This window comes from Myotis davidii, unplaced genomic scaffold (assembly GCF_000327345.1).
Source record: "Myotis davidii unplaced genomic scaffold, ASM32734v1 scaffold370, whole genome shotgun sequence".
Classification (NCBI taxonomy): Eukaryota; Metazoa; Chordata; class Mammalia; order Chiroptera; family Vespertilionidae; genus Myotis; species Myotis davidii.
In genome coordinates this window covers 3,171,220-3,195,254 of record NW_006288615.1, presented here as the reverse complement: position 1 = coordinate 3,195,254, position 24,035 = coordinate 3,171,220, and the positions used below count along the sequence as shown (strand labels likewise).

The 24,035-nt window shown below is 38.0% G+C and overlaps 1 protein-coding gene across 2 annotated transcripts in view; it reads right to left on the bottom strand.

Moving 5' to 3' along the window:
- Window positions 1-24,035, bottom strand: part of DIS3L2 (DIS3 like 3'-5' exoribonuclease 2) — a 304,502-nt gene that overhangs the window by 140,111 nt on the left and 140,356 nt on the right. For both annotated transcript variants that reach the window (XM_015561871.1, XM_006760425.2), the window contains one exon: window positions 17,292-17,465. In XM_015561871.1, coding sequence (XP_015417357.1) covers window positions 17,292-17,465 — 174 coding nt within the window. The remainder of the gene's footprint in view (window positions 1-17,291; window positions 17,466-24,035) is intronic.

Sequence of the window (24,035 nt, the reverse complement as noted above, 5' to 3'; positions counted from 1 at the left end):
GGGCTGAGCATTAATGGAGATGATCTGCTACTAGCGAACTACTTTCTCTTGATATGTCCTCTGGTATATGTCAAGCCCCAAAGAGAAGACAGGAGAGGGACATTCAGTGAGTACCTACTACGTGCCCAGCATCGGCACAGGTCTCACAGATAGTCAAGATTATGCTAGTGATTTAATGTTTTTAAAGTAACTCTATTTCAAAAAGAAACGATTAAATATGACTATAGAAAAGGATAATTGAACACACATTTAAAGTATTATTATGCTTGTGGGAACACTCCTATCCTAGGAATTCTAATTACATCTGTAAGACCACAGGAGAACTGTTTAAACAATCACAATTTGAAACTCCTGATTCTCCCATATACAAACTTTGGTGGAATTCCACTAAGTCACCTCTCAGGCAAAAAGATTATAGGGCAACTTTACATTTGCACATTTAGAGTAAATATGGAATAACAAGGCCAATTTCTGCACAAATATAAGAGAACTTCTATGCACTTCAGTGTCTTCCTGAGTTATAAACAAACTCTGGACACTTATTCACATAATGCCACAACTGCTCAAAAGGTTTTTGGAGTTCTCTAAGAACTACTTTCTAAGCCAATTCATGAGCTCCACAAGAAAATCAGTTTTACTACTTTATAATTATACTTTTTTTTGAACTTGTATTATCCAGCTTGATCACCACCTGATTTACCACTCTTGGCTCTAAACTGACTTGGCTGTTTCCAAAAATCAAAGCCACTCTTAAAAGATGAAGATTTGCCATTGTTGAAAATGTGCCTTAGGCTCTAAAGGCAATTTCCGAAAAGGAGTCCAAAAATGTGTATGTCCTCCCCTGGCTCATTCCCCACTGCCTGCCAGCAAGCTCAAAGCCTCTTCATTCTCAAAAACATCCTCAGGACCTTGCTTCTGTCAAGTCCCCTCTCACCTCCTCTGCATTGAAAAGCTCCTTAAAAGAGAAGTTGATACTTAGTGTCTCCACTTTCCCACCTCCCTTCTATTCCTCAACTGACTCCAATCTGCTTTGGCTCCCATCACTTGACTGAAATAACTGATCAGAATTCAAAAGACAGAGAAAAGGACTTGATGGCTAAATGCAGTGGCTTCTGTCCTCACTGACCTCGATACAGCAGAGCACAGGAAAGCTCACCCTTGCTTGGAACTTGGCACCAGTTTTTCCTGTTCCTATTCTTTCACTCTTCTAATATCCTCCTTTCTGCGCCCCCACTCCACTTTTCCTAAGAAGCTTCCACCCTTTAAATGTTGGAGCTCTTCAGAGTCCACCATGGTTCTCACACCACATGCTCATTAGGTATATTCATTCACTTTCGTGGCTCTGACTCCTAGTTGTATGCACCTAAATAGCTATCTGCCGCCCAGACTTCTTTCCTGAGTGCAGGTCTATTTTCCTTACTGCCACTTGGGCATCTCCTTTTGGTATTCTAGGCACTAAATACCCAGATTTTACTCACATTTCCCCATCCAACTTGCAGTCTCAGATTCTCCTGAATTTCACCTTGACCTAAGGTTACTGACATAGTTCAAGGGCTGTACAGGCATATCCCCCTACTGAGAGGTCTTTTCAGAGGATATCAGTAACAGTGTTAGTTGCTTTTTCTTCTTTTTTAATAATAATAATAAGGTAAAAGCCTATGGAAATCCTATTCATCATTCAAGGCCAAGTTCAAAGATTGCCTGGCTTTAAAGCTTCTTCATGCAAAATTAATTGCTACTTTTTCATCTATGTTCACCTGGTTCCTTTTAAAAAAGTTTTGAACCTTTTAATTTTGAGATAATTGTCAATTAACATGTAGTGGTAAAAAATAATAGATGCTATCTACCTTTTACCCAATTTTCAATGGTAAAATCTAACAAAATTATATAGTACAGCATCAAAACCAGGATATTGCCATTGATACAATGCATGATCTTAATTTCCCATTCTTGTACTCATTAAGTTCTATACAATGTCACGTGTAGGTTCAGTAAGCACTAACTCAATCAGGACACTGAAAACAGCCATCATCTCAAGGATCCTCTAGTTGTCTTTTAATAATAATCATATCCAACTCTTTCCTGCCTTGCCTCCCTCAATCCCTGGCAACTACAGATCTATTCTCCATTTCTAAAATGTGTCTTTTTAAAATATTATATAAGTAGAATCATACCGATGTAACCTTTCTGATTGGCCTTTTATCATTCAGCATAATATCCTGAAGATTCATGCAAGTTGCTATGTGTATCAATAGTTCATTCCCTTTTACTGTGCTTTTTTTAAAATATATTTTTATTGATTTCAGAGAGAGGAAGGGAGAGGGAGAGAGATTGAAACATCAATGATGAGAGAGAGTCACTGATTGGCTGCCTCCTGCACACCCCCTACCGGGAAACAAGCCCACAACCCAGGCATGTACCCTTGACCGGAATCGAACCCAGGACTCTTCAGTCCGCAGGCTGACACTCCATCCATTGAGCCAAACTGGATAGGGCCCTTTTTACTGTTGGGTATCAATCATGATATGGATGTACCGCAGTTTGTTTAACCATTCACCCGTGGAAGGACATTTGAGTTGTTTCCAGTTGGGGCTGTTATGAATAAACCTGCTATGAAAATTTGTGTAGTTTTTATGTGAACTATAAGTGTTCATTTCTCTGGGATGAATGCCCAGGAATGCAATTACCAGGCTGTATAATGGTTATGTTTAGTTTTTTGGGAAACTGCCAAAGGGTTTCCAAAGTGGCTGAGCCATTTTACATTTCCACCAGCAGTGTGTGAATGACCCACTTTCCTTGCATTCTCACCAGCATTTTGTGTTGCTTGGAAACTTCTCACCAACTTAGCCTTTTTCTTTTAGTTTTTGGCCATTCTGATAGGTGTGTACTGATATTTCATTGCGAACTTAATTTGCTTCTGCTGTGCAGGGATTGAAATATTAGCTCCCTATGCAGACCTGCTGACACCTCCCAAAGGGGGAACTGGAGTGTGGCAGACAGGATGGAAGATTAAGTCACTGCATGGCTCCACAGACATCACCAGGTAGGGGGAATTAGAGCATTGCTGCTTGATTTCATGGGATAGGATGGGGGTGTGTGAAATAATGACATCTTGTTCAGCCCCACTGAACTATAGGGAGTGTGAGTGTGTGTGTGTGTGGTTGTGTGTGTGTGTGTGTGTGTGTGTGCCTTTTCTATTACTATTTATGTCTTTTCTATTACAATTTGGTTGGAGTATGGCAGATATTGCCAAAAGGGTTTCCTGTTGTTAGACCACCCTTCGCCTAGTCTTTTGGATAGATGAGAAAGGTTTCTTTTGGATATTATTTTTCCTGTGTCTTCTGGCCATTCCAGGTTGGCAACTTCTAAAGCACCCTGTCTAAGCTATATGGGAGGCAATAAGGAAATTCAGGGGAACCACTGGCATGTTGTTTCTCAAGTCCTGAGACCCCTAAGCAGTCCTGTCTTCTTTTTTGAGAGAATCTTACCATGCTTGTTTATTGTGTTATCTCCATGTTTTCAGCTGGAAGGTCCAGGAGGAATGGGTATCCTCTAGCTTTGTCAGAAGAAGTAGTACCTCATTTTATTAATTTTAATATGTTATTCTTTAAGAAGTTTTCCTACCTAATTTTTATATTACACAGCAACCACTTTAAAGGCACTGGACTGCATTTTATCAATATTCATTTTCCTGGGAATATCACAAAGAAACAAAAATTAATCCCAGCACTTGCTTAAAAATACTTTATATTGAATAAATTAATACATATCTTGCAAGTTTCTAAACATAACCTTCTTTGTCTTTTTCCTTTTTCTCCCTTCTTTTATCCTATACACATTTATTTGCATATAGTCCTTTCTTACCCACAGTTTCATTTTGCATGGTTCCAGTCACCCATGGTCCAGTCACCTGAAGCCCAAAAATATTAAATGAAATTTTCCAGAAACAAAAATTCATATGTTTTAAATTGCCCACTGTTCTGAGTAGCAGTAGCTTCTTGCTATCCTGCTCTGTCCCATCTGGACAAGAAACATTCATTTGTCCAATCCAATACACAGTGTATACGCTACCCATTAGTCACTTAGTAGCCATCTAGATTATCAGATTGGTTATCAGAGAAAAACCACATCCATATAACTTATATTATTACTAGAGGCCAGGTGCACAAAATTTGTGCACAGGTGGGGTGCCTAGGCCTGGCTGGTGATCAGGGCCAATCTGTGGGGCGACCTTCAGGGCAATCAGGGGGGCCCCTCTGGCACCTGCCTTGGCCAGTATGGGGCCTACAGGCTGGGGGCAGCTCCTGTGTTGAGCATCTGCCCCCTGGTGGTCAGTACGCATCACAGCAACTGGTCGTTCCACCATTCAGTTGATTTGCATATTAGGCTCTTATTATATAGGATAATATATTGCTATAATAGTTCTATTATTAGTTATTATTGTTAATCTTTTACTGTTCCTAATTTATAAATTAAAGCCCATCATAGACATGTATATATGTCTGAATAGAAAAAACACAGTATATATAGGATTTGGTATTATCCATAGTTTCAGGCATCCACTGGGGGTCTTGGAGCATATCTCCCACAGGTGAGGAGGAACTACTGTATAAAATTTATTATGCACCAAGTATTGAGTTAGCTTCTAGAATGGAAAGATAAGTAAGACCTAGCCCTTGTTCTTGAGAATTTTGCTATCCATCAGGAAAATAGAATTGTATTCAGGTAGAGGACAGTATGGCAAGTACTATAATATAGGTATGAACAAACATCAAGGGACAAGAGAGTGGGGCATGACTAATTCTTCCAGAGCCAGATAGTGAAGACATCTTAAGTTAAGATGGGCCCTCGAAAATGAATAAAGTGCAGAGCAAGGCATGGGCAAGATGCAGAACTCTGATCGAGTAAAATGGCTTGGGGAAAGATGAAGGGTTGAATGCAGAACAAGATATTGCATAGGAGCAAGAAATTTATTTCCATCTTTTCCTATTACCAATAAATTTTATAATTTCATTTTTTCACTTTTATTTATATACTAGAGACGCGGTGCACAAAATTCCTACACTCATTGAGGGGTGAGGGGAGGGGAGGGGGGGAGAGGATCCCTCAGCCTGGCCTGTGCCCTCTCGCAGACCGGGAGCCCTCAGGGAATGTCCAACTGCCGGCTTAGGCTAGCCGTGAGCCCAGCTTCTGACTGAGCAGCACTTCACCTGTGGGAGTACACTGACCACCAGGGGGCAGCTCCTGCGCTGAGCAGGACTGGGCTGAAACCGGCTCTCCGACATCCCCCGAGGGGTCCCGGATTGTGAGAGGGCACAGGCCAGGCTGAGGAACCCCACTGGTGCACGATTGAGAACGCGGGAGGTTGGCCAGCCGGGGAGGGACCGCAGGAGGGCTCCAGGTCATGTCCAACCCCTCTCACTCAGTCCCAATCGGCCAGACCCCAGCAAGCTAACCTACGGATTGAAGTTCTGCCCCCTGGTGGTCGGTGCACGTCATAGCAAGCAGTTGAGTGGCCTTAGCATATCATTAGCATATTACACTTTGATTGGCTGAACGGATGACCGGACGACCGGACACTTAGCATATTAGGCTTTTATTATATAGGATTATATAGGATGAGAGCCAAGGGATCCAACATTTCCTATCTTAAGAAAAATTTGCCTGTACAATTATTTACTTCTCCTGGCTTTTATTTTCAAATTATATCTTCCTTTCCCTCTCTCTATTATCTTCAACGAGAGGCTTATTTCTTTCTCAAAACTTTCTGCTGCAAGTTGTCTTATTTTATCTCCAACATAATTATTAAAAGGTGAAGAGACTTGAGAGTTACATCAGTGGGACTGGCAGAGAGAGAGTATGGATCTCTGAAAAGCCACTACTCCACATAAGCATTGATAACACATAGAATTGTCAAAATCAACCTTTTCATAACTCTGGACATTAACTAAAGGCTTGTAACAATCTGATGTACATTTATTCAAGAGAAATGGCTTAATCTCAATAAGAACAGAGAGCTTTGTAAGGTTTTTATTGCTTTATGTCTCTCTCCCAAGCTCTATAATAGCCTTGAAAACAAACAGCCTTCTAATATGGTGAAAACCAGCAGCTTAGCAGCCACTGGATGGGGCAGAACAGATTTAGAAACTCACCAAAAACAGCAATCCAGAGGAATTGACATTATTTGACCTGCTTGGCACTTCCCTGAAAACCCCCATTCACATTAATTTGACATGACTCACACCTTGCTCAGTGCAAACAGCCTTATAGACCTAGGGGTGTTTGTAAAAAACAAACAAACCAGTAATTATTTAACATCACAGATTTTTGAGGTGGTGATACAGTTGGGCAAACAAAAAGCTAACCAAAACAGTTTAAAGTTAAAGTTGGAGATTAAGATGTCATAGAGAGCTTTGAAAAGGCCTGATATATTCCTGGGGATGGAGACAGCCACACACAGCCACAGGGCTGTGCACATGCCCCTCATCCCCATCCTACCCTCCCCCTAAAAATCAGGTAAGAGTGAAGTGTTCACCACTGGCTGACATTGAAACTCTGACCAGGCATGAAGCAAAGAATAAGGCAGAGTTAGAAAGTGCATGTCTGAGCATTGAAGGTATACCCCAACACATGCACACAGGCCTTCAGCAAAGGCTGAGAGACTATTGATCCTAAGCATTTAAGAAAATCTCTGTCCATTCATTAGGTGATCACAAAGCTGGTCAAGCAGAAACTTCACACAACGAAGAATACAGACTACAGAATTCATTCATGAAAGTCACAAACAGCAGCAAAAACAAACTGTGACAACAACAAACTTTGAGAAAGTGATCTGATTTTTCAGAGTTTCCTTGTTATATTATTTACAATGAATAGATACATCTTTATAATATAGATATATCATGCAAACAGTAATAAAAAAAGCTATAGATGCTAAATAGAAAAATAGATTTCAAGATTAAAAGTGTTATAAAGACAAAGAAGGATAATTTATAATGATAATAGGATCAATCCACCTAGAAGACATTATGAACATATTTGCACCTAAAAACAGAGCCACCAAATGAAGCAAAAGCTTGTTAATTTAAAAGGAGAAACAGACAATGAAAACATAATAGTTGAAGACTTCAATACCCAACTTTCAACACAGAATAAAACAACTAGAAGATCAACAAGGAAACTAAAGACTTGAAAAATATATCAAACAAGTCATTCTAACAGATATCTACAGAACATCCCATCTAACGATAGAACACATATTTTTTCAAGTGCACATGGTACATTCTCTAGGCCATAAAACAAGTTTGAATAAATCTCAAAAGACTGAAATCATACAAAGTATGCTCTCCAAATGGAATTAAAATAGAAAATAATAACAAAAGGGAACTTGGGAAATTCATAAATATATGGAAATTAAGACACTTCTAAATAATCAATGAGTCAAAGAAGAAATCACAGGAAAATTATAAAATATTTTAAATGAATGAAAACAAAAACACAACCTACCAAAATATTTGGGATGCAACTAAAGCAGTGCTTGGAGGTAAATTTATAGTTGTAAATACCTATACAAAAAAATAGAAAGATCTGAACTCAATAACATAACCTTCCAAATTAAGAAACTAGTAAAAGAAGAGCAAAACTAAACTCAAGCAAGCAGGAAAAGGAAATAAAAAAGTTTGAAACAAAAATAAATGGAAGAGATAATAGAAAAGCAGGAGACAAAATAAATCCAAAATTTGGCTATGTGAAAAGATCAACAACATTGATAAACCTTTAGTTAGACTGACCAAGAGAAAAGAGAGAAGACTAAAATTACAGCCATAGCCCTTTATCCACAGAGGATACATTCTAAGACCCACAGTGGATGCCTGAAAGTGTGAATATTACTGAACCCTAAATATATACCTTTTTCTATACATACATACTTATGATAAAGTTTAATATATAAATTGGGCATCATATGAGGTTAATGACAATAATAATAAAATAGAACAAGTACAACATACTATAATAATAAAAGGGTAATATGCTAATTGACCCTAATGGCAGAACGACCAGAACAACCACTGGACCAGTCACTATGAGGTGCATTGACCACCTCTTGGTCCCTTCCCCCAGCCATCAGGCACCAATCACCCGATGGCAAATGGGGAACTGGGGGTGGACTGCAGCGGGGTGCAGGGCCGCTGCGGGCAGCTAGGGAAGATGGCCCTGATTGCAGGCCAGGCCTAGGGACTGTATCTGCGCATGAATTTCGTGTGCCGGGCCTCTAGTACTATAATAAAAGCTTTGTGAATATGGATATCTCTTTCTTTGCAAAATAGCACAAATTTTTCCTTCTTTACAATTTCTCAAATAGAAGAATCATTCTTACTGTGGATCTTAGCAACCTCAGCAAACATTTATTTCCTTTCCTTATTAAGTTGAGAACTTTAATTTTCATTTAAAGGAAGCACTTTATGTCTTCTCTTTGGCATATCCGTATTGTGTATTTGGCACATCCAAATGGTGTATTTCACACATCTAACTCACTACTCCTATGATCAGGGCCATTAAGTAAAATAAGCGTTACTTGAACACAAGCACTGTGATACCACAGCATTTGATCTGATAACTGAGATGGCTACTAAGGGACTAACCGGCAGGTAGTATATACAGCATGGGCATGCTGGACAAAGGGATGATTCACATCTCTGGTTGGATGGCCTGAGATTTCATCACACTACTCAGAATGGTGTGCAATTTAAAACTTTTTAATTATTTATTTCTGGAATTATCCATTTAATATTTTCAGGCCACAGTTGATGATGGGTAACTGAAACCACAAAAAGAAAAACCATGAATTAGTTAGCCAATAAAAAGAACAAATTTATAGAAAGATTACAAACTTCTGAAACTGATTTAAGAAGAAACAGAAAATTTCAATAGACCTATAACATGTAAAAAAAAATAAGTTAATAATTAAAAATTTTTCCATAAAGAAAAGCACAGGGCCAGATGACTACACTGGTAAATTCTACCCAACATTTAAAGAAGAATTAACACCAATTCTTCACAAACTCTTCTAAAACTCACTCTATGGGTCCAGCATAATCCTCAAATAAAAACCAAACAAAGCTATAAAAAGAAAATTACAGACATGATCCCTTAGAAATACAGATGCAAAAATCCCCAACAGAACACTAGCAAGCCAAATCTAGTGACATAAAAAGGATTACACATCATAATCAAGTAAGATTTAACACAGGAATGCAAGGTTGGTTCAACATATAAAAGCCAATCAATGAAATATATTATATTAATCGAGAACAAAAATCACATAAACCACTTCACAAAATCTAGTAATATTCATGAGAAAAACACTCAAAAAGCTAGGAATATAAGGAATTGCCTTCACTTGATAGAAAGCATCCTCAAAAATTCCCACAGCTCACATTATAATTAATGTTGTGAGACTGAATAGTTTCCCCCCTAATATCAAGAACAACACAAGGAGGTCCACCGCTGCTACTCTATTCAACACTGTACTAGAGGTTCTAGCCAGAGCAATTGGATAAGAAAAGGAAATAAATAGGCATTCAGATTGAAAAGAAGGAATAACACTGTCTCTATTTGCAGATGATAATCTAAATATAAAAAATCCTAAGGCATCCACAAAGAACTATTAGAACTAGTACAGTTTAAAATATTTAGTTTAGCAATTTCAAAGTGTATTCTAAGGAACACTATGCTTTCATGAGATTACCTATGAGAAAAAGTTCTAAGAAATCTACTAACCCACTGATTTCTAAAAAATACTTGGCTATAGGCCCCCTTTTCTCCTTAATACCTATTACTTTAATACCAAAAGAACCTGTGGTCTATTAACACTTTTTGGGAATCCTAACCTGGTCAACTAATCCATTTTACAAAAGATGAAATTGTTCTGTCTTTCCCAGTTTAACTGATTTGCCCAGAGTTACTCAAGTAGTCCCTGGGAGAGGGAGGACTAACTTCTAGTGCCCCTTCTATGCTGCCACACTCCCTTACCAGGAGAACCTTTTCTAATGGCAATTTAATCACATTGGACTTCCTGATAAACAGCAAGATTATTAGTCACTTAATGTTAGTTGTGTTTGAAAGTTTTCCCACAAAAAGGGTTGACCTGAAAGGGTTGCTTTCAAGTTGCTATTTCAAGGTTGGTTTTACCTGGAGTGAGAGGAAATTTCTGTCTATTGGGAACAGTTCCATCTTGAAGATATTTCAATATTTCTTACCACACACCCTTTCTGTGCTCAGTATTTTTAGCTCATTGTTTTCTATTTTGGCAGCTGAGAAGCTACAGTTTGTAATTTTACCTCCAGCTTCATATTTCTTCTTAAAAGTGAATACAATGTCCTGTTTATAATAATAAAATCACTAGTTGGCAGAACGACATTAAATGGAAAAAAAAGAAAGCAATTGGAAAATTTAGAGCAAGCAATTTTAAGTGCCAAGTTTCACATTTGTAATGGTCCAGTGGAGGTCACTGGGCTTCCTTTTTATTGAGGAAATAGTAAAGAAATAGATATCCACAAGTTCTCCTGTGAAATACTATAGAAACCACCTCCACTTCAATGAAACTCATAGTTTTACTAAAAAGTGATGTGACCCAAGCTTCTGCAATATTACTAACTATAGGAAAAACATAAAAATCAGTTTAGCGTGGTATTTTCCCCTCCAATATTTAGGTTTTCATTTTCCACTTCAATTGAGCTTTTAAGCTTTGGTTTCCTATTCGTTTAGCAACAAAGGAAACAAAACAATATCAATGAAATTGGAAATAACTGGAGCCAGTCTCAGAAATAACCTTGGGGTTTCTTGGGCTTCTGGTGCAACCCCCTTTAAGCAGTTCCCTTGGATACATTCTCCTCCAGATCTCCAAAGGCTTGCAGTATTGGTGTTGCTTTCTTTTTTTTAACCTCAGATGCCCTGCTAAAGAGAGATGCAGGTCTAGGCCAGGTAAACAGGGATTCTGCAGGTCTGAAAAAAACGGTGCTCCCAATCAGAAGGGCCAGATCGCCCCTAGCAGTTCACACCAGCCTTACTTCTTGAAAATTGCTAACCAACCATTTTTCTTTTCAAAATAAACACTATTTCTCTCAACTTCAGTTTGCAAAATATTACCCCAATTCCATTGGACTAAAAAACTGGAATTTTACTGACATAATTGGATTATGAGGTTTAAAGATTGATGGAACTTTTCTGTTCCAAATATAATTGTTCAAATACCAAACCTAAACGGGTATGTTGAAGTCCTTACATAGTTAGAGCCAGAGTAACACTGCCGGCTCCATGGCAGGGTGGCCCAGCAGAGGGGGTCAAGAAGCTATCAAAACCATAGGAGTTGTGAACCCTGTTACAGAAGGACCTGGGAATCTTGGGGAACATTCACCTTTTCTGCAGCCATAGCTTATCAAGAAAATGAAGGCTATTTTAGTCCCTCTAGTTCTCTCTGTGCCTGCTCATTTCTCAGATCTCAGCTCAAGCACCAATGAGTGACCTTAGCAGCTTGCTCACACAGACATTATAGCACTTGACATACTCTGCTATAATTTATCTAAGTATAAATCTGTATCCCTGAGAAACAGTACAGTCTTGAAAAATAAAGGCTGGGCCTTACTTGTCTATGTACTTCCAGTGACTAATTTACTACTTGGCATATATGATATATACACATATATAATAATATATGTAAATAAATGTATACAGGAGAGAAGAAAGAAGAAAAGGGAAGACACAGGTTTTATTTAGGAATTTATGGACTATGTATTAATTTATTCATAGCACATGTTTTTTAGCATGCACTAGAACTCATTCCTAGTTCTCTTGACATTCCTGGGGAAATTAATATTCATAAAAACTTTGTGAAGGTTCTGAACCTCTGAGCAAAAGAAATCATAGTACTATAAATCCTTGTATCAAGTACCTCGCTCCTCCATTACAAATCTATATTTGTAAGACACTTATTTACTTTTTTTTTTTTGGTTAATCCTCACCTGAGTATAATTTTTCCATTGATTTTTAGAGAGAGTAGAAGGGGGGGAGAGATACAGAGAGAGAAACATCAATGGAGGAATACACATCGATTGGTTGTCTCCTGTGGGCGCGGATTGAGCCTGCAACAGTCTGCGGGCCAACACTCTAACCAGGGGTCCTCAAACTATGGCCCGCGGGCCACATGCGGCCTGCCGAAAACATTTATCCGGCCCACTGGGTGTTTTTGCCGCCGCTGCCTGTCCTGATTCGCAGCCGACTCGTCCCGGGCCCGCAGTGCGCATGTGTGGAATGCCTGAGGGACAGTGAACTGGCCCCCTGTTTAAAAAGTTTGAGGACCTCTGCCACTGAGCCAAACCGGCTAGGGCCTGTTTAACACATTTGACTCATGCTCTTCTGCTATGACTGAGAGTTCCATGAGAACAGAGACCAGACCTGTATTTGTTCACTGTTGATTCCCCGCTCTACTGTAAATATGTGTTAGTTTAAAAACTGAATAAATCTATTATAAAACCAGTCAAAGAAAAGGGAAAGGTAATCAGATCCAAATACTTCAGCATACTATGGACTGCTCTTTGTTTTTTCTCTCTCTTTTTTATTGTAAAAAAATAAAAACTTAACCTTGACAACATAACCACCTGGCATCCTCACAAGGTGTGTGGGTGAGGTGATGAGGTGTACAGATGAAAGTCAGCACTCCAGAACACCAAGGCGATGACATTGGCAATCCCATTAGATTCTATGCTTTCAGCCATAAGTGGGTATTTACAGAAATTATCTAATTTTAGCTAAACTAATCTTCACAAAATAGAAAACTGGCTAAAAATGATTATTGCAAAGATCCACAGATTAAAGATAACACTAAACTAATAATAACACTAATACTACCAACACCAGGAAAATAGCAGAGTTGACATATCTTCTCCTAATAGGAATTCAAAATCAGTCACATTATGATTTCAAAACAATGACTGTCAATCACATGCTACCAAGCAGATACTTAGACAAAATTAAACACACTTAATCTGTCTCTTCAAGGTAAAGTTGACATTTTAACAATGAGGAAAAAAAGTTATTTCTTTTTAAACAAAATAAAACAAAAACTCAAGTGTTAAAGATAAAATTTTAAAAATGGATATCATTAAATGTTTCTATTGTTATACAGTTTGGGATCCTTAATTGATCTAAGTGTATAAACTATAAAACTACGCGTACCTAGCCCTAGCTGGCATTGCTCAGTGGTTAGAGCATTGCCCACCCACCCAAGTATTGCAGGTTCGATTCCCAGTCAAGGGCATGTACCTGGGTTACAGGTTTGATCCCCAGCCCTGGCTGAGGTGCATGTGGGAAGCAACCAATCGATGTGTCTCTCTCACATTGCTGTCTCTCTCTCTACCCTCCCATTCTCTCCAAAAATAAATGAAAAAAATATCCTTGGGTAAGAATTAACAAAAACAGAAAGAAAAAAAAAACAATTACTTATACCTATACACTTAAATATCCTAGCAGAATTTTCTAACTAGTTTTTAAAGATGCCAACTAAAGAATAATCCAGGATTAAGAACACATTTTTTTTTAATCAAAAATTGCCGCACCTTTCAATTAGTCCACAAGAACTGACAATGAAAGACGGAAATTTATTAGCTGGATTGCAAAATGAATCTGAATATAATCAGTGAATAGGATGAAAAATGAATACTATAATTTAGTAAATTCGGGTATCTTTTTCAGTTATGATAACCATTAAAAGCAAAACTAAGTACCAAAATTTACAGAACCTATAATTAGACCTTTGCATGACCTTTGCATACCCATATCATAAGTTGTTAAAGCAAAATTTTTAAAAAAGAATATTTAATCACATTACTTTCATCAAAAGTAAAATTATTAATATGAAGTTTTTTATACCTTTACAATGAAAATATTTTAAAATTTATTTCATTCTCATTTTTCTACTTTTATGTAAATTTACAATGCACATAATAAATTAGTAAAGTAGTAAGTACATTTGTAATTTTACAATAAAGAGACATACATTATTGGAATGTATGTTCAACAAAGTTTAGAGATTAGTACTTTATAACATCAAAAAGCAGTTGAAAGATTTTAGGTCAAAGGAGTAAAAAAAGAAAAAAGATCAGATTTGAATTTTAGAAACATAATCCTAGAAATAATAGGCAGGGAGAAAGTGTTTGGATACTTAGACAAAATTTAACACACTTAATCTGTCCCTTCAAGGTAAAGTTGACATTTTAACAATGAGGAAAAAAAGTTATTTCTTTTTAAACAAAATAAAACAAAAAACTCAAGTGTTAAAGATAAAATTTTTAAAATGGATAAGTTTAAATGTTTCTATTGTTATACAGTTTGAGAGACTTAAATGATCTAAGTGTATAAACTATAAACCTACTCGTATCTAGCCATAGCTGGCAATGCTGAGTAGTTAGAGCATTGCCCACCCACCCAAGTATTGCAGGTTCAATTCCCAGTCAAGGGCACATACCTGGGTTACAGGAGGTTAAAGTGATTTAAAAAATAAAATAAAATAATCCCTGTTACTATGCTAACAGCAGACAACATTCTATAAGCCCCTTGTATCTCTAAAGCCCTTTGCAGGACACACTGGTATATTTTAACAGAGGCTTTAGGCAGAGCAAGGCCTCCTATTCTGTGGTCTACCAGAGGCAATGGGGACCAAAGAGAAAGGCAAGTTGGAGACATGAGAGGGAACTGAGAGCAACACTGGGCTCTATGACTATTGAAGTGCCTTATTACTTATCTACTAGAGGCCCAGTGCATGAAATTCATGCAAAGGTAGGGTCCCTAGGTCTGGCCGGGCAATCAGGGCCAATCAGGTTTACCATCTCCCCGCCTCCCCACCTCCTCCTTCCCTTGCTCCCTCAGCGCACCACCGCCAATGCTGCTGGTCACCTGCCATGTTCCGTGCCACCCACTGGTGGTCAGCACATGTCATAGCGAGCGATGGAACTCCCGGTCTCCCGGTCAAACTCCCGAGGGGACAATTTGCATATTAGCCTTTTATTATATAGGATAGGCTAGGAGTGAGACTAGAAATGATTGAGCACTTCTCTTTTCTGATAGTCTAATTCATGATTTTTAATAGTTATAAAAGTTATTTTAAAATAATTTAAATAATAGAAAAATTTATAAAATGAAAAGTAAAATATTGCCTCCCTACCTCCTACTACTCTACTGAGTTTGCACATGCCAATCACTGTCAATAACTATAGAAAAAAGTCTGGATTTCCTTCCAGGAATTTTTACTGTATATATACTTTTATGTGTATACATATATGGAGGCATATACATTTATAGAGGTTTTTTTTGTTTTTTTGGTTTTTTTTTAAACAGAAAACATTATTTATTATTGATGATGTGTTTAGTCACTGGCCTTGCTATTGGCCAGTGACTGGAGAGTCTGCAATTTAGGAGAAATATAAAAATTAGAGCTGTAAGTTTAGTGTTGTAACATTTCATAGGCAAGATAATTTATTTAAAAAGTGAACATGGTTTTCGGATGCCCATGTCTTTGTGGGATTACATTTATAGAGTTTTTGTATTATTTAACTATATAAAAAATAGACTCATTCATATTGTTCTGAATTGCTTCTTTTCCTTCACAATCTGTAACAGCCATTGTTTTAGGACAGTGCATATGGATTTAGTGCCTTTTTTACAGCTGTAGGGAATGCTATCTTACTGACATGACATAGGTTATTTAACCATCCTCCATGGATAGTCATTGGCGGCATTACCTTTACAATAATGAACATGTATCCTTCTACACTTCCTGGGTAGGATTCCTAGAAGTGGAGTACTTTTAAAACGTTGATGTTTTAAATGGCTACAGAATGGCTATAGTAATTTATATTTCAAACAGTAAAGTTCAGCCATTCATTCTGACCTATTAAAAAATCTATTAAAATTTTTTATAGATTCCTAGATTTTAAAAAAATCTCAGAAAATAATCCCCTCAATTTGTAGCTGAGTGAGTAAACAAAGGTTCAGAGAGAGCAAGGCTATGGACCCAAGATCTCAAAGCTCCTGAGATGAGATAAGAGGACAGCAGGAGTTCCACGAATAGCAGTTACTGCTGAAAGCCAGGACAGCAACTTCAGTTAACGGACTTCAAAAATAATGTGTTCCACCAGAGCTACTAACAAGTAGGAAAAGGGACATACTATCATCTTTTCCTTGCCTAATTTCAGCAAGAAAAGGAAAAAAGATAGTAAATTCCTAAAAGATATAATAGCAAAAGGGGGCACAGAAGAAGGATTCTCAAAGTAGGTGGAAGAATGGGCACCAAGAGCTAAAGGTATCATAAGTTCAGCTGCATGAAGTGAGCAAGTGTGGTGGAAAAGACTCTGACATGGGATGACCTTAGCAAAAAACCTTCCACAGCCTCAGTGGGTTGTATGAAAAGTTTCTTGGTTCTAACTATCTCCATGTGGCATCCAAAATGAATGCCAGCACTGAAACCAAATTCTAAAGAGAAATATCAGAAAAGAACTAACATCCCACAATGAAGAAACATCTTCAAAGAAGATGTTGTTATAAAAATACCACAAAAGTACTTTCCAACGAATTCCAGACCTAAAAGTAAAGCTTTAAAATGAAGCTCCAAGCACAGAGTCTTGAATACTTTGCTCTGTGCCTGAAGAGGCCCATTTAAAGGAAGGCACTTCTAACCAGATAACACTGTCTTTATTCAACCAGACTTATGGGGCAGAGCAATGAGAAAGCAAGGTGGCAACTGGACCCTTTGAAATCTGGATGATCTAGAGCAGGGGACAGCACACTTTTTCTATAAAGGGCCAGAGAACAAATCTATTAGGCTTTGCAGGCCATAGGTCTCTATTATAGTTATTCAACTCTGCTACTGTAGTGTAAAAATACACCCAGAGACAATGCATAACTGAACAAGCATGGTTGTGTTCCAATGCAACTTTATGGATGTTGAAATTTGAATTTCACATAATACTCATAAAAGATTATTCTTGTTTTGATTTTTATAATGATTTAAAAATATAAAATCATTCTTAGCTCATGGGCTATACATAAACAGGCCGTGGGCTAGATTTAGCTGGTGGGCCACAATCTGACAACCTCTGGTACAGAGCATTTAATTGTCAACTGAACTGAACTTGAATGTGGATGGAAGATGGAAACATCTGAGCCCAGCTCCTAGGAAAGTTAAGTTAGAAAGCAAAAAGGTAGAAACATGTTTTTATCAAAGAGCTTCAGGTATTTACCTTAAATCTCTTCTCTTGCTGAATTCCTCTGGTGGTATTGTCCAGGGCAGGTCTTGAGGAAGACATTCTAAAACTTCTGAAGAGAAATCAGAGAAATCCACACCATACTCTGTTAGTATTCCTTCTGTTTCAGGCTCAATTTCACCAGCCTGCCCAAGACTCTTAGCCAGCTGCCTGTGGACAAGACAGAGAAAAACAAGTGTGTTAGTGAGTAAAGGGAAGACAGGTACCCATTTCCTCTCTAAAACTGACCCGAGGAGGAAAGTCTTCAAAATCCCTTGTTCCTAGTAGGAACACCCTCACCAGTGAATGAGGGGCCAAGCAGAAGAGACAATGATATACATGGCCTGTTAAAGCCATGACTACTGTGTAATGTTAACTTTCTTCAGGAATTCTGTCCTAGGGAGTAGAGCCAGACAGCTTTCCTTTGGACTCCAGCAATTGTTTTTAATGGAGAAGTCAAACTGATATTGTTAAAAGCTTTTGTCAATTTTTTCTCTTGTTTACCTTCAGAGACAATTCTGATCAACCCAGTTTGTTGTTAAATCATTAGTTTCACAGTCCCTATACCTTAAGTCATGCTCACTAGATTAGATTCAATGTTTATATTTCACAATTCTACAAATTTTACCTTAATATTTTAAAGTATTTTATCTCAACACAAAAGTAATATATGTTCAGAGAATTTAGAAAATACAGAAATGCACTGAGATGAAATTTATCTGTAATCCAGTCGCCAGGCAAAATGCTATTCACATTTGAGGGTACTGGTCTATTAAAAGTAAGATTGCCTTTAATGGGATAGTTCTGACATTATGAGTAGGGCTCCACCTTCAGGGGACCGATCTCACTCTTTATCTGTGGGTCACCTATACATATGTCAAAACTGAAAGCTCCCATTCTCATATATATTGGCATACCACATATAGACCACAAGTTACATGTTAAATACAGACATCCAACAGGAAATGCAATATATGACGCAGCTGCCTTTGTAAAGGGTTCTGGAGAGACCAAAGATGGCTACTTCTGTTTTGCAGGTCTACCAGAGTGATCTAGGAATCCGCTCTCAGCTCTTCCTGCAAGGAATTTAGATCTGCCATTAGAGTCTTTTCTGGGATAATTCAATTTCTTAGAAGAAGATACCATTTCTGATGTAAGGGTAGATGCCTGGCCGGCAGAGTCCTTAGGTGCACAGTGGTGGAAGGGGTGGAGGATGTGACTGCCTCATATATAGACTTCCAACAAATTCCCATTTTCAGCCTTGCTACTGGAACACAGCAGTGGTGGCAGCAAGGCTGGTCCCATTTCTCACACGCCAGCCAAGAGAGAGAAGCCCACAGTGGACACATGCACCTGCCCACCAGCATAGGCTCGAGGTAGCCTGTGAATTCCTTACGTACAATGTAGGCTCAGATCAGTGTCTTTTCCTCACATCTAGATGGTGATCTCCCAGAAAGCACATCAAAAAGCCAAAGATAGCAAAAATACAAAGTAAAAAAATAACAGAAAGCTAACTGGAAGATCCACAAATATTTGGAAATTTAAAAACTATGGGTTAAAGGGAGGAAAAAAGAGAATTTTAACTGACTAGAACACAACATCAATATTTATGAAAAACAGCTAAAACAGTGCATTCAGGAAATTTTACAGCATTAAGTGGTCATTTTAAAAAAGAAGAAATGTGTCAAATCAATTTCTAAGCTTCTACCTTAAAAACATGAAAAAAAGAAAAGCAAATTAGATCCTAGGTAAGCAGAAAGAAAGAAATAAGAAAGAAGAATCAATGGATAGAAAATCGGGAAAGAAAAACAATAAACTAAAATCTGATTCTTTGAAAAGAGAATGAAATAGATAAGTTTCTGGTGAGGCTGACCAAGAAAAATAAAGAAAGACACAAATTGCCAATATCAGGAATGAGAGAGGGAACATCATTACAGATCCTACAAGCATTAAAAGTATGGGAAAAAAATTATGAATGATTTTAACCTAATAAATTCAACTTCTTGGATGAAATGGATCAACTCCATGAAAGACACAAACTGTAAGATTATTTAAGCAGAAACCCATATCTAAATATTCCTATACCTATTTAAAACCTTCTTACAAAGAAAACTCCAGGCCCAAATGGCTTTACTGATGAATGCTACCAAGTATTTAAGAAAAAATTAATACCAATTCCACACAAGCTTTCAAATATAGAACAAAACAAAATACTTTCCAACTAGTTTCATGAAGTTAGCATTACCTCGATGCCAAAATCAGACAAAGAATACATTAGATCAATATCCGTCATGAATAACTTTTTAAATTTTGAGCAAGCTTTTACATTTTAAATCCCACAGACTTAAAATTCTGATAAAATATTAGCAAACAGAATTCAGTAATATATAAAAAGCATAATACATCATGACCACATAATTCAAGATTTGTCCAACATTAAAAGTGAATCAACATAATTAGTCATATTAGCAAATAATGAGGAAAACATATACAATCCTCTCAAAAGATGCAAAAACAGCATTTGACGAAACCTATCCATGACCAAAACTCTCAGCAAATGAGTAATGAAGAAGAACATCCTCAATTACAGCTAATGCCAAACTCAGTGGGGGAAAGACTAAATTAACTTTCCTCTGGATTAGGAAGAAGACAAGGGTGTTCACTCTCACCAGCACTATTAAACATGGTATTGGATGTCCTAGTGAATGCCATTAAGTAAGAAAAAAGAAAGAAAAGGCATACAAATTGAAAAGAAAGACTTCCACATTGCATGTAAATGGGTCAAAGGACTATCACTCCCATTATAGAAATGGCCAGCCCCCTACATAATGCCTGGACTCTCTTTAGAGAAGACCTCTCTCATTCTATGAAAGTCCAGTAGCCAGCACACTTGTATGACTTAGACTCTGCTTCTACTCAAGACTCTGATTGTGAAGAGAATGACACAAAGACAAAGAAGTGCTTAGAATTCATTCATGGCAGCTAGAATGGTTTCTAATGACAGTAGTGGCATATCAGTGTCTGGTGGCAATGCTGTCCTGAAAGGTAGCAGTAAGAATTGTTGGCATTATGACCAAACTTATCCTGATAAACAGATGATGGCTGGACTTCTTGTTCTTGCCTCTCCAGACTTGCCTTGGTTCCTACCCATGACTTCCTCGGGACAATCAAGACTCTTGTTTCTGTGAATCCTTCAATACTCTTCTAATAAATTCCTTTCCCAACCCAAGCTGGTTTCTTTTTCTTTCTTTCTTTAAATTGATTTCAGAGAGGAAAGGAGAGAGAGAGAGAGATAGAAACATCAATGTTTAGAGAGAATCACTGATCAGCTGCCTCCTGCATGTCCCACACTGTGGATGCCCTGACCGGGAATTGAACCTTGAGCTCCTGGTTCATAGATCCACACTCAACCACTGAGCCATGCTGGCCAGGAGACCTGGTTTCTTTTGTTTGTACCAAAAATGAAAACAGTTGAAGACTCAGGTCTCACTAATTTTCAAAATGCTAATTCATTTTCAAAATCATTACATTATTACCTATGTTCACTAGAACAAAGTTCTCACTGAGTATGTGGAGAATCTATTGTCACTATCTTTAAAGTTTGAAGGACATTTTGAAAATTCATTAGTATTTTGAAAATTAATGAAACCTGAGTCACCTCCAACTCACCTGAAACCATTTATTATTTTCACAAGTTCATGTGGTTCTGTTGTCTACATCCACCTCTTAATACTAATGTCTTTAACTGAATAAGTTCTTAGTTGCAAGCACAAGAAACTAACTCTGGTTAGAAAAGGAATTTATTGGAAAGATATCAAAGAGTTCACAGAAATAGTAAGAGACATGTAGAACCTGAAAAGGGGATAGAAACAAAGAATTTCATGCTCAACTTCTAAATTCTTGATTCCAGACTAATGGGAAACTTAGGGTTTTTCTATGTATATCAAAAAGATACTTTGAGTCACTTACAGGATAAGATGGGGAGAAATTCAAAAGGTAATAAATGATCCTATATAATAAAAGAGAAACATGTAAATTGACCATGTCTCTGCTACACTCACAAGCCAATCAGGCGTGAGTATGCAAATTAACCCAACAAAGATGGCAGGTTAATTTGCATACACAGGCACCAGGCGGAGAGCAGAGCAGGAGAGCCAGTGGCTTGGGGAGACGTGGCTCCCTTGGTCGCTCCCCCCAAGCCGCCAGGTGGAGAGCAGAGCCGGAGAGCCAGAGGCTTGGAGGACGTGGCTAGAGTGCGGGGAGCACCAGGAATGCTGGGAATCATTGTTCTGGTGGCAGACAGATCTCCTAGGCATTAGAACAAAGTGAGCCTGGAGCAAGTTACTGTTGTGGTGGGGGATGGAGGGAAAGCAAAGGTGAGAGACATAAGTAAAATCAGAGTGTCTAGAAAAAATTAAAGGGACAATATCCTAAAACTTCCAGGACATCTCCACCAATGAAGCAAAGAAAAAAAAGCCTCTATTATTCTGTGAGCAACAAACCAAACTGAGTTGGGATCTCAGACAACTCGCTCATATGATTGCAAAGACAGACAGAAACTCCCAGATTGGAGAGGGTGCAGGTTGGACTGAGGGACCCCCACACCCTGAGTGCACAAATGTCGTGCATCGGGCCTCTAGTTATATCATAAAAGTCATGGTCTCACTAAGCTTTTTATGTGAGAAGTTGGGGGTACTAATCAGAAAGGTGAAATTCAGAGAACCAGATTTACACACACACACACACACACACACACACACACACACACACACACACACTATATTACATAGGACGATGGCTGCTGATTCCAAATGACCTTCCATTCTCACAAGTCATAAGTGGACTATGATAGTAATATATCCATTCTAAGGGTTGTTTCTAAAAAGACAGTAGAGCAGCAACTTCCTCCCTGCAACAGAATTTCAAGCAATATGTCCATGGTCTACTCTGGCTGAGGAAAGGTGGTCTGATGGATAAGGACCTGAAAGAGGCAAGTTTGGAGGACTGGTGACCAGGACACCTGGTGAAGACATGTGGATGAAATGGATCTACTGAAATGAGCCCAGAATATGACTATTTGTATTCCATGAGAATGCTCAGCAAAAGACTTCCACTGTGGAGGCAGAACAACCTGTTCTAACAATGTCAACCAACCTCATTCTCTAGCCACTACAGTGTTTTTCAATGGGAATAAGTACAAATTACATGTTAGCAGGAAATTAGCTCCACAGTATGAACTTCCTCTTACTAAAGATGACCTGACTACCACCCCTGCAGGACACCAGTTTGTCAGCACCAGCTACCAACTCTGAGCCTCTGACACAAAAGCACAGCAGAAGGACCCACCAACTATTTGATGGCGGGTTAAGTTCACTGAGCTCTTCTGTGATGGAGAGCTAATTCTGGGTTTAGATTTGCTATCTTCATTTGTTCTACCTACTTGGCTTGTATAAATACCACAATCCATAGATTTACCAAATATCAGCCATTATGTTATCACATTCAACATTATAAATTAACAATTTATCCTTATAGAAATAGCAAAGCCTACTGAAATCACTGATTAGAACAGTGTACTGACAGACTACATTGAGAGGCAACACCTTCTCAGGATAAAGTACTATTCTCCAGATAGAACATTGCTCTTAGTACCCTAGAGCCATGTACATGATCTGGGTGGGGAGGAGTTGAATCTTTCAATATCATGCTTAAAACCTAACCATAATAATCACAGCAATACTCACCTCTACAGCTGGAAGGTTTTTAGTATCTCTGGGGACACTATAGTAATTCCTCTGAATTGGAAGATAAGACTCTAAGAAACCTGACTGATATAAATAAGGCATAAAATATACTGCCCACTTCCTTCCTAGAAAAATACTTGCAATTCAAGCCAGCTGAGAGATGACTCTGAGGTAAGGATTCAAGAATGGCAAGTCATAAGTCACACAAGTTCAGGAGGCACACAGAATTCCAAGAAAGAAGAATCCAAAGAGGCCCACACCAAGGGATATCATAATTAAAATGCCAAAAAATTAAAGACAAAGAGAGAATCTCAAAGGCAGCAGAGAAAAGCAACTTGTTACCTACTAAGAAGCTCACATAAAGCTGTCAGTTATTTTCTTCAGAAACACTATAGGCCAGAAGGAAATGGCATGAAGTATTCAAGGTAATGAAAAACAAGGATCTGAAATCAAAACTACTATATCCAGCAAGGCTATCCTTCAAAAATAGATGGTAAAACAAAGAGCTTCCCAGACAAAAAAGAAAAAAAGGCTAAAGGAGTTTATCACCATCAAACCAACATTGCAGGAAATGTTAAAGGGACTGCTGTAATAATAAGAAGAAACAGAGATATAGGCATAAAGAATTAAAATGGCAATAAATAAGTACCTATCAATAATCATCTTAAATGTAAATAGATTAAATGCTCCATTCAAAAGACATAGGTTAGCTGAATGGATAATGAAGCATGACCCAAGTATATGCTGTCTACAAGAGATCCACTTCAGAACAAAAGACTCACACAAGATGAGAGTGAAGGGATGGAAAAAATTTCCATGCAAATTTTAAAAATAAAGCTGGGGAAGCAATACTCATATTTGACAAAATAGACTTTAAGATGAAGGTCATCACAAGAGACAACAAAAGTCACTACATATACTAAAGGGACTGATCCAACAAGAGGATATAACCCTGGTAAACATCTATGCACCCAATATAGGTACATATATATATCAC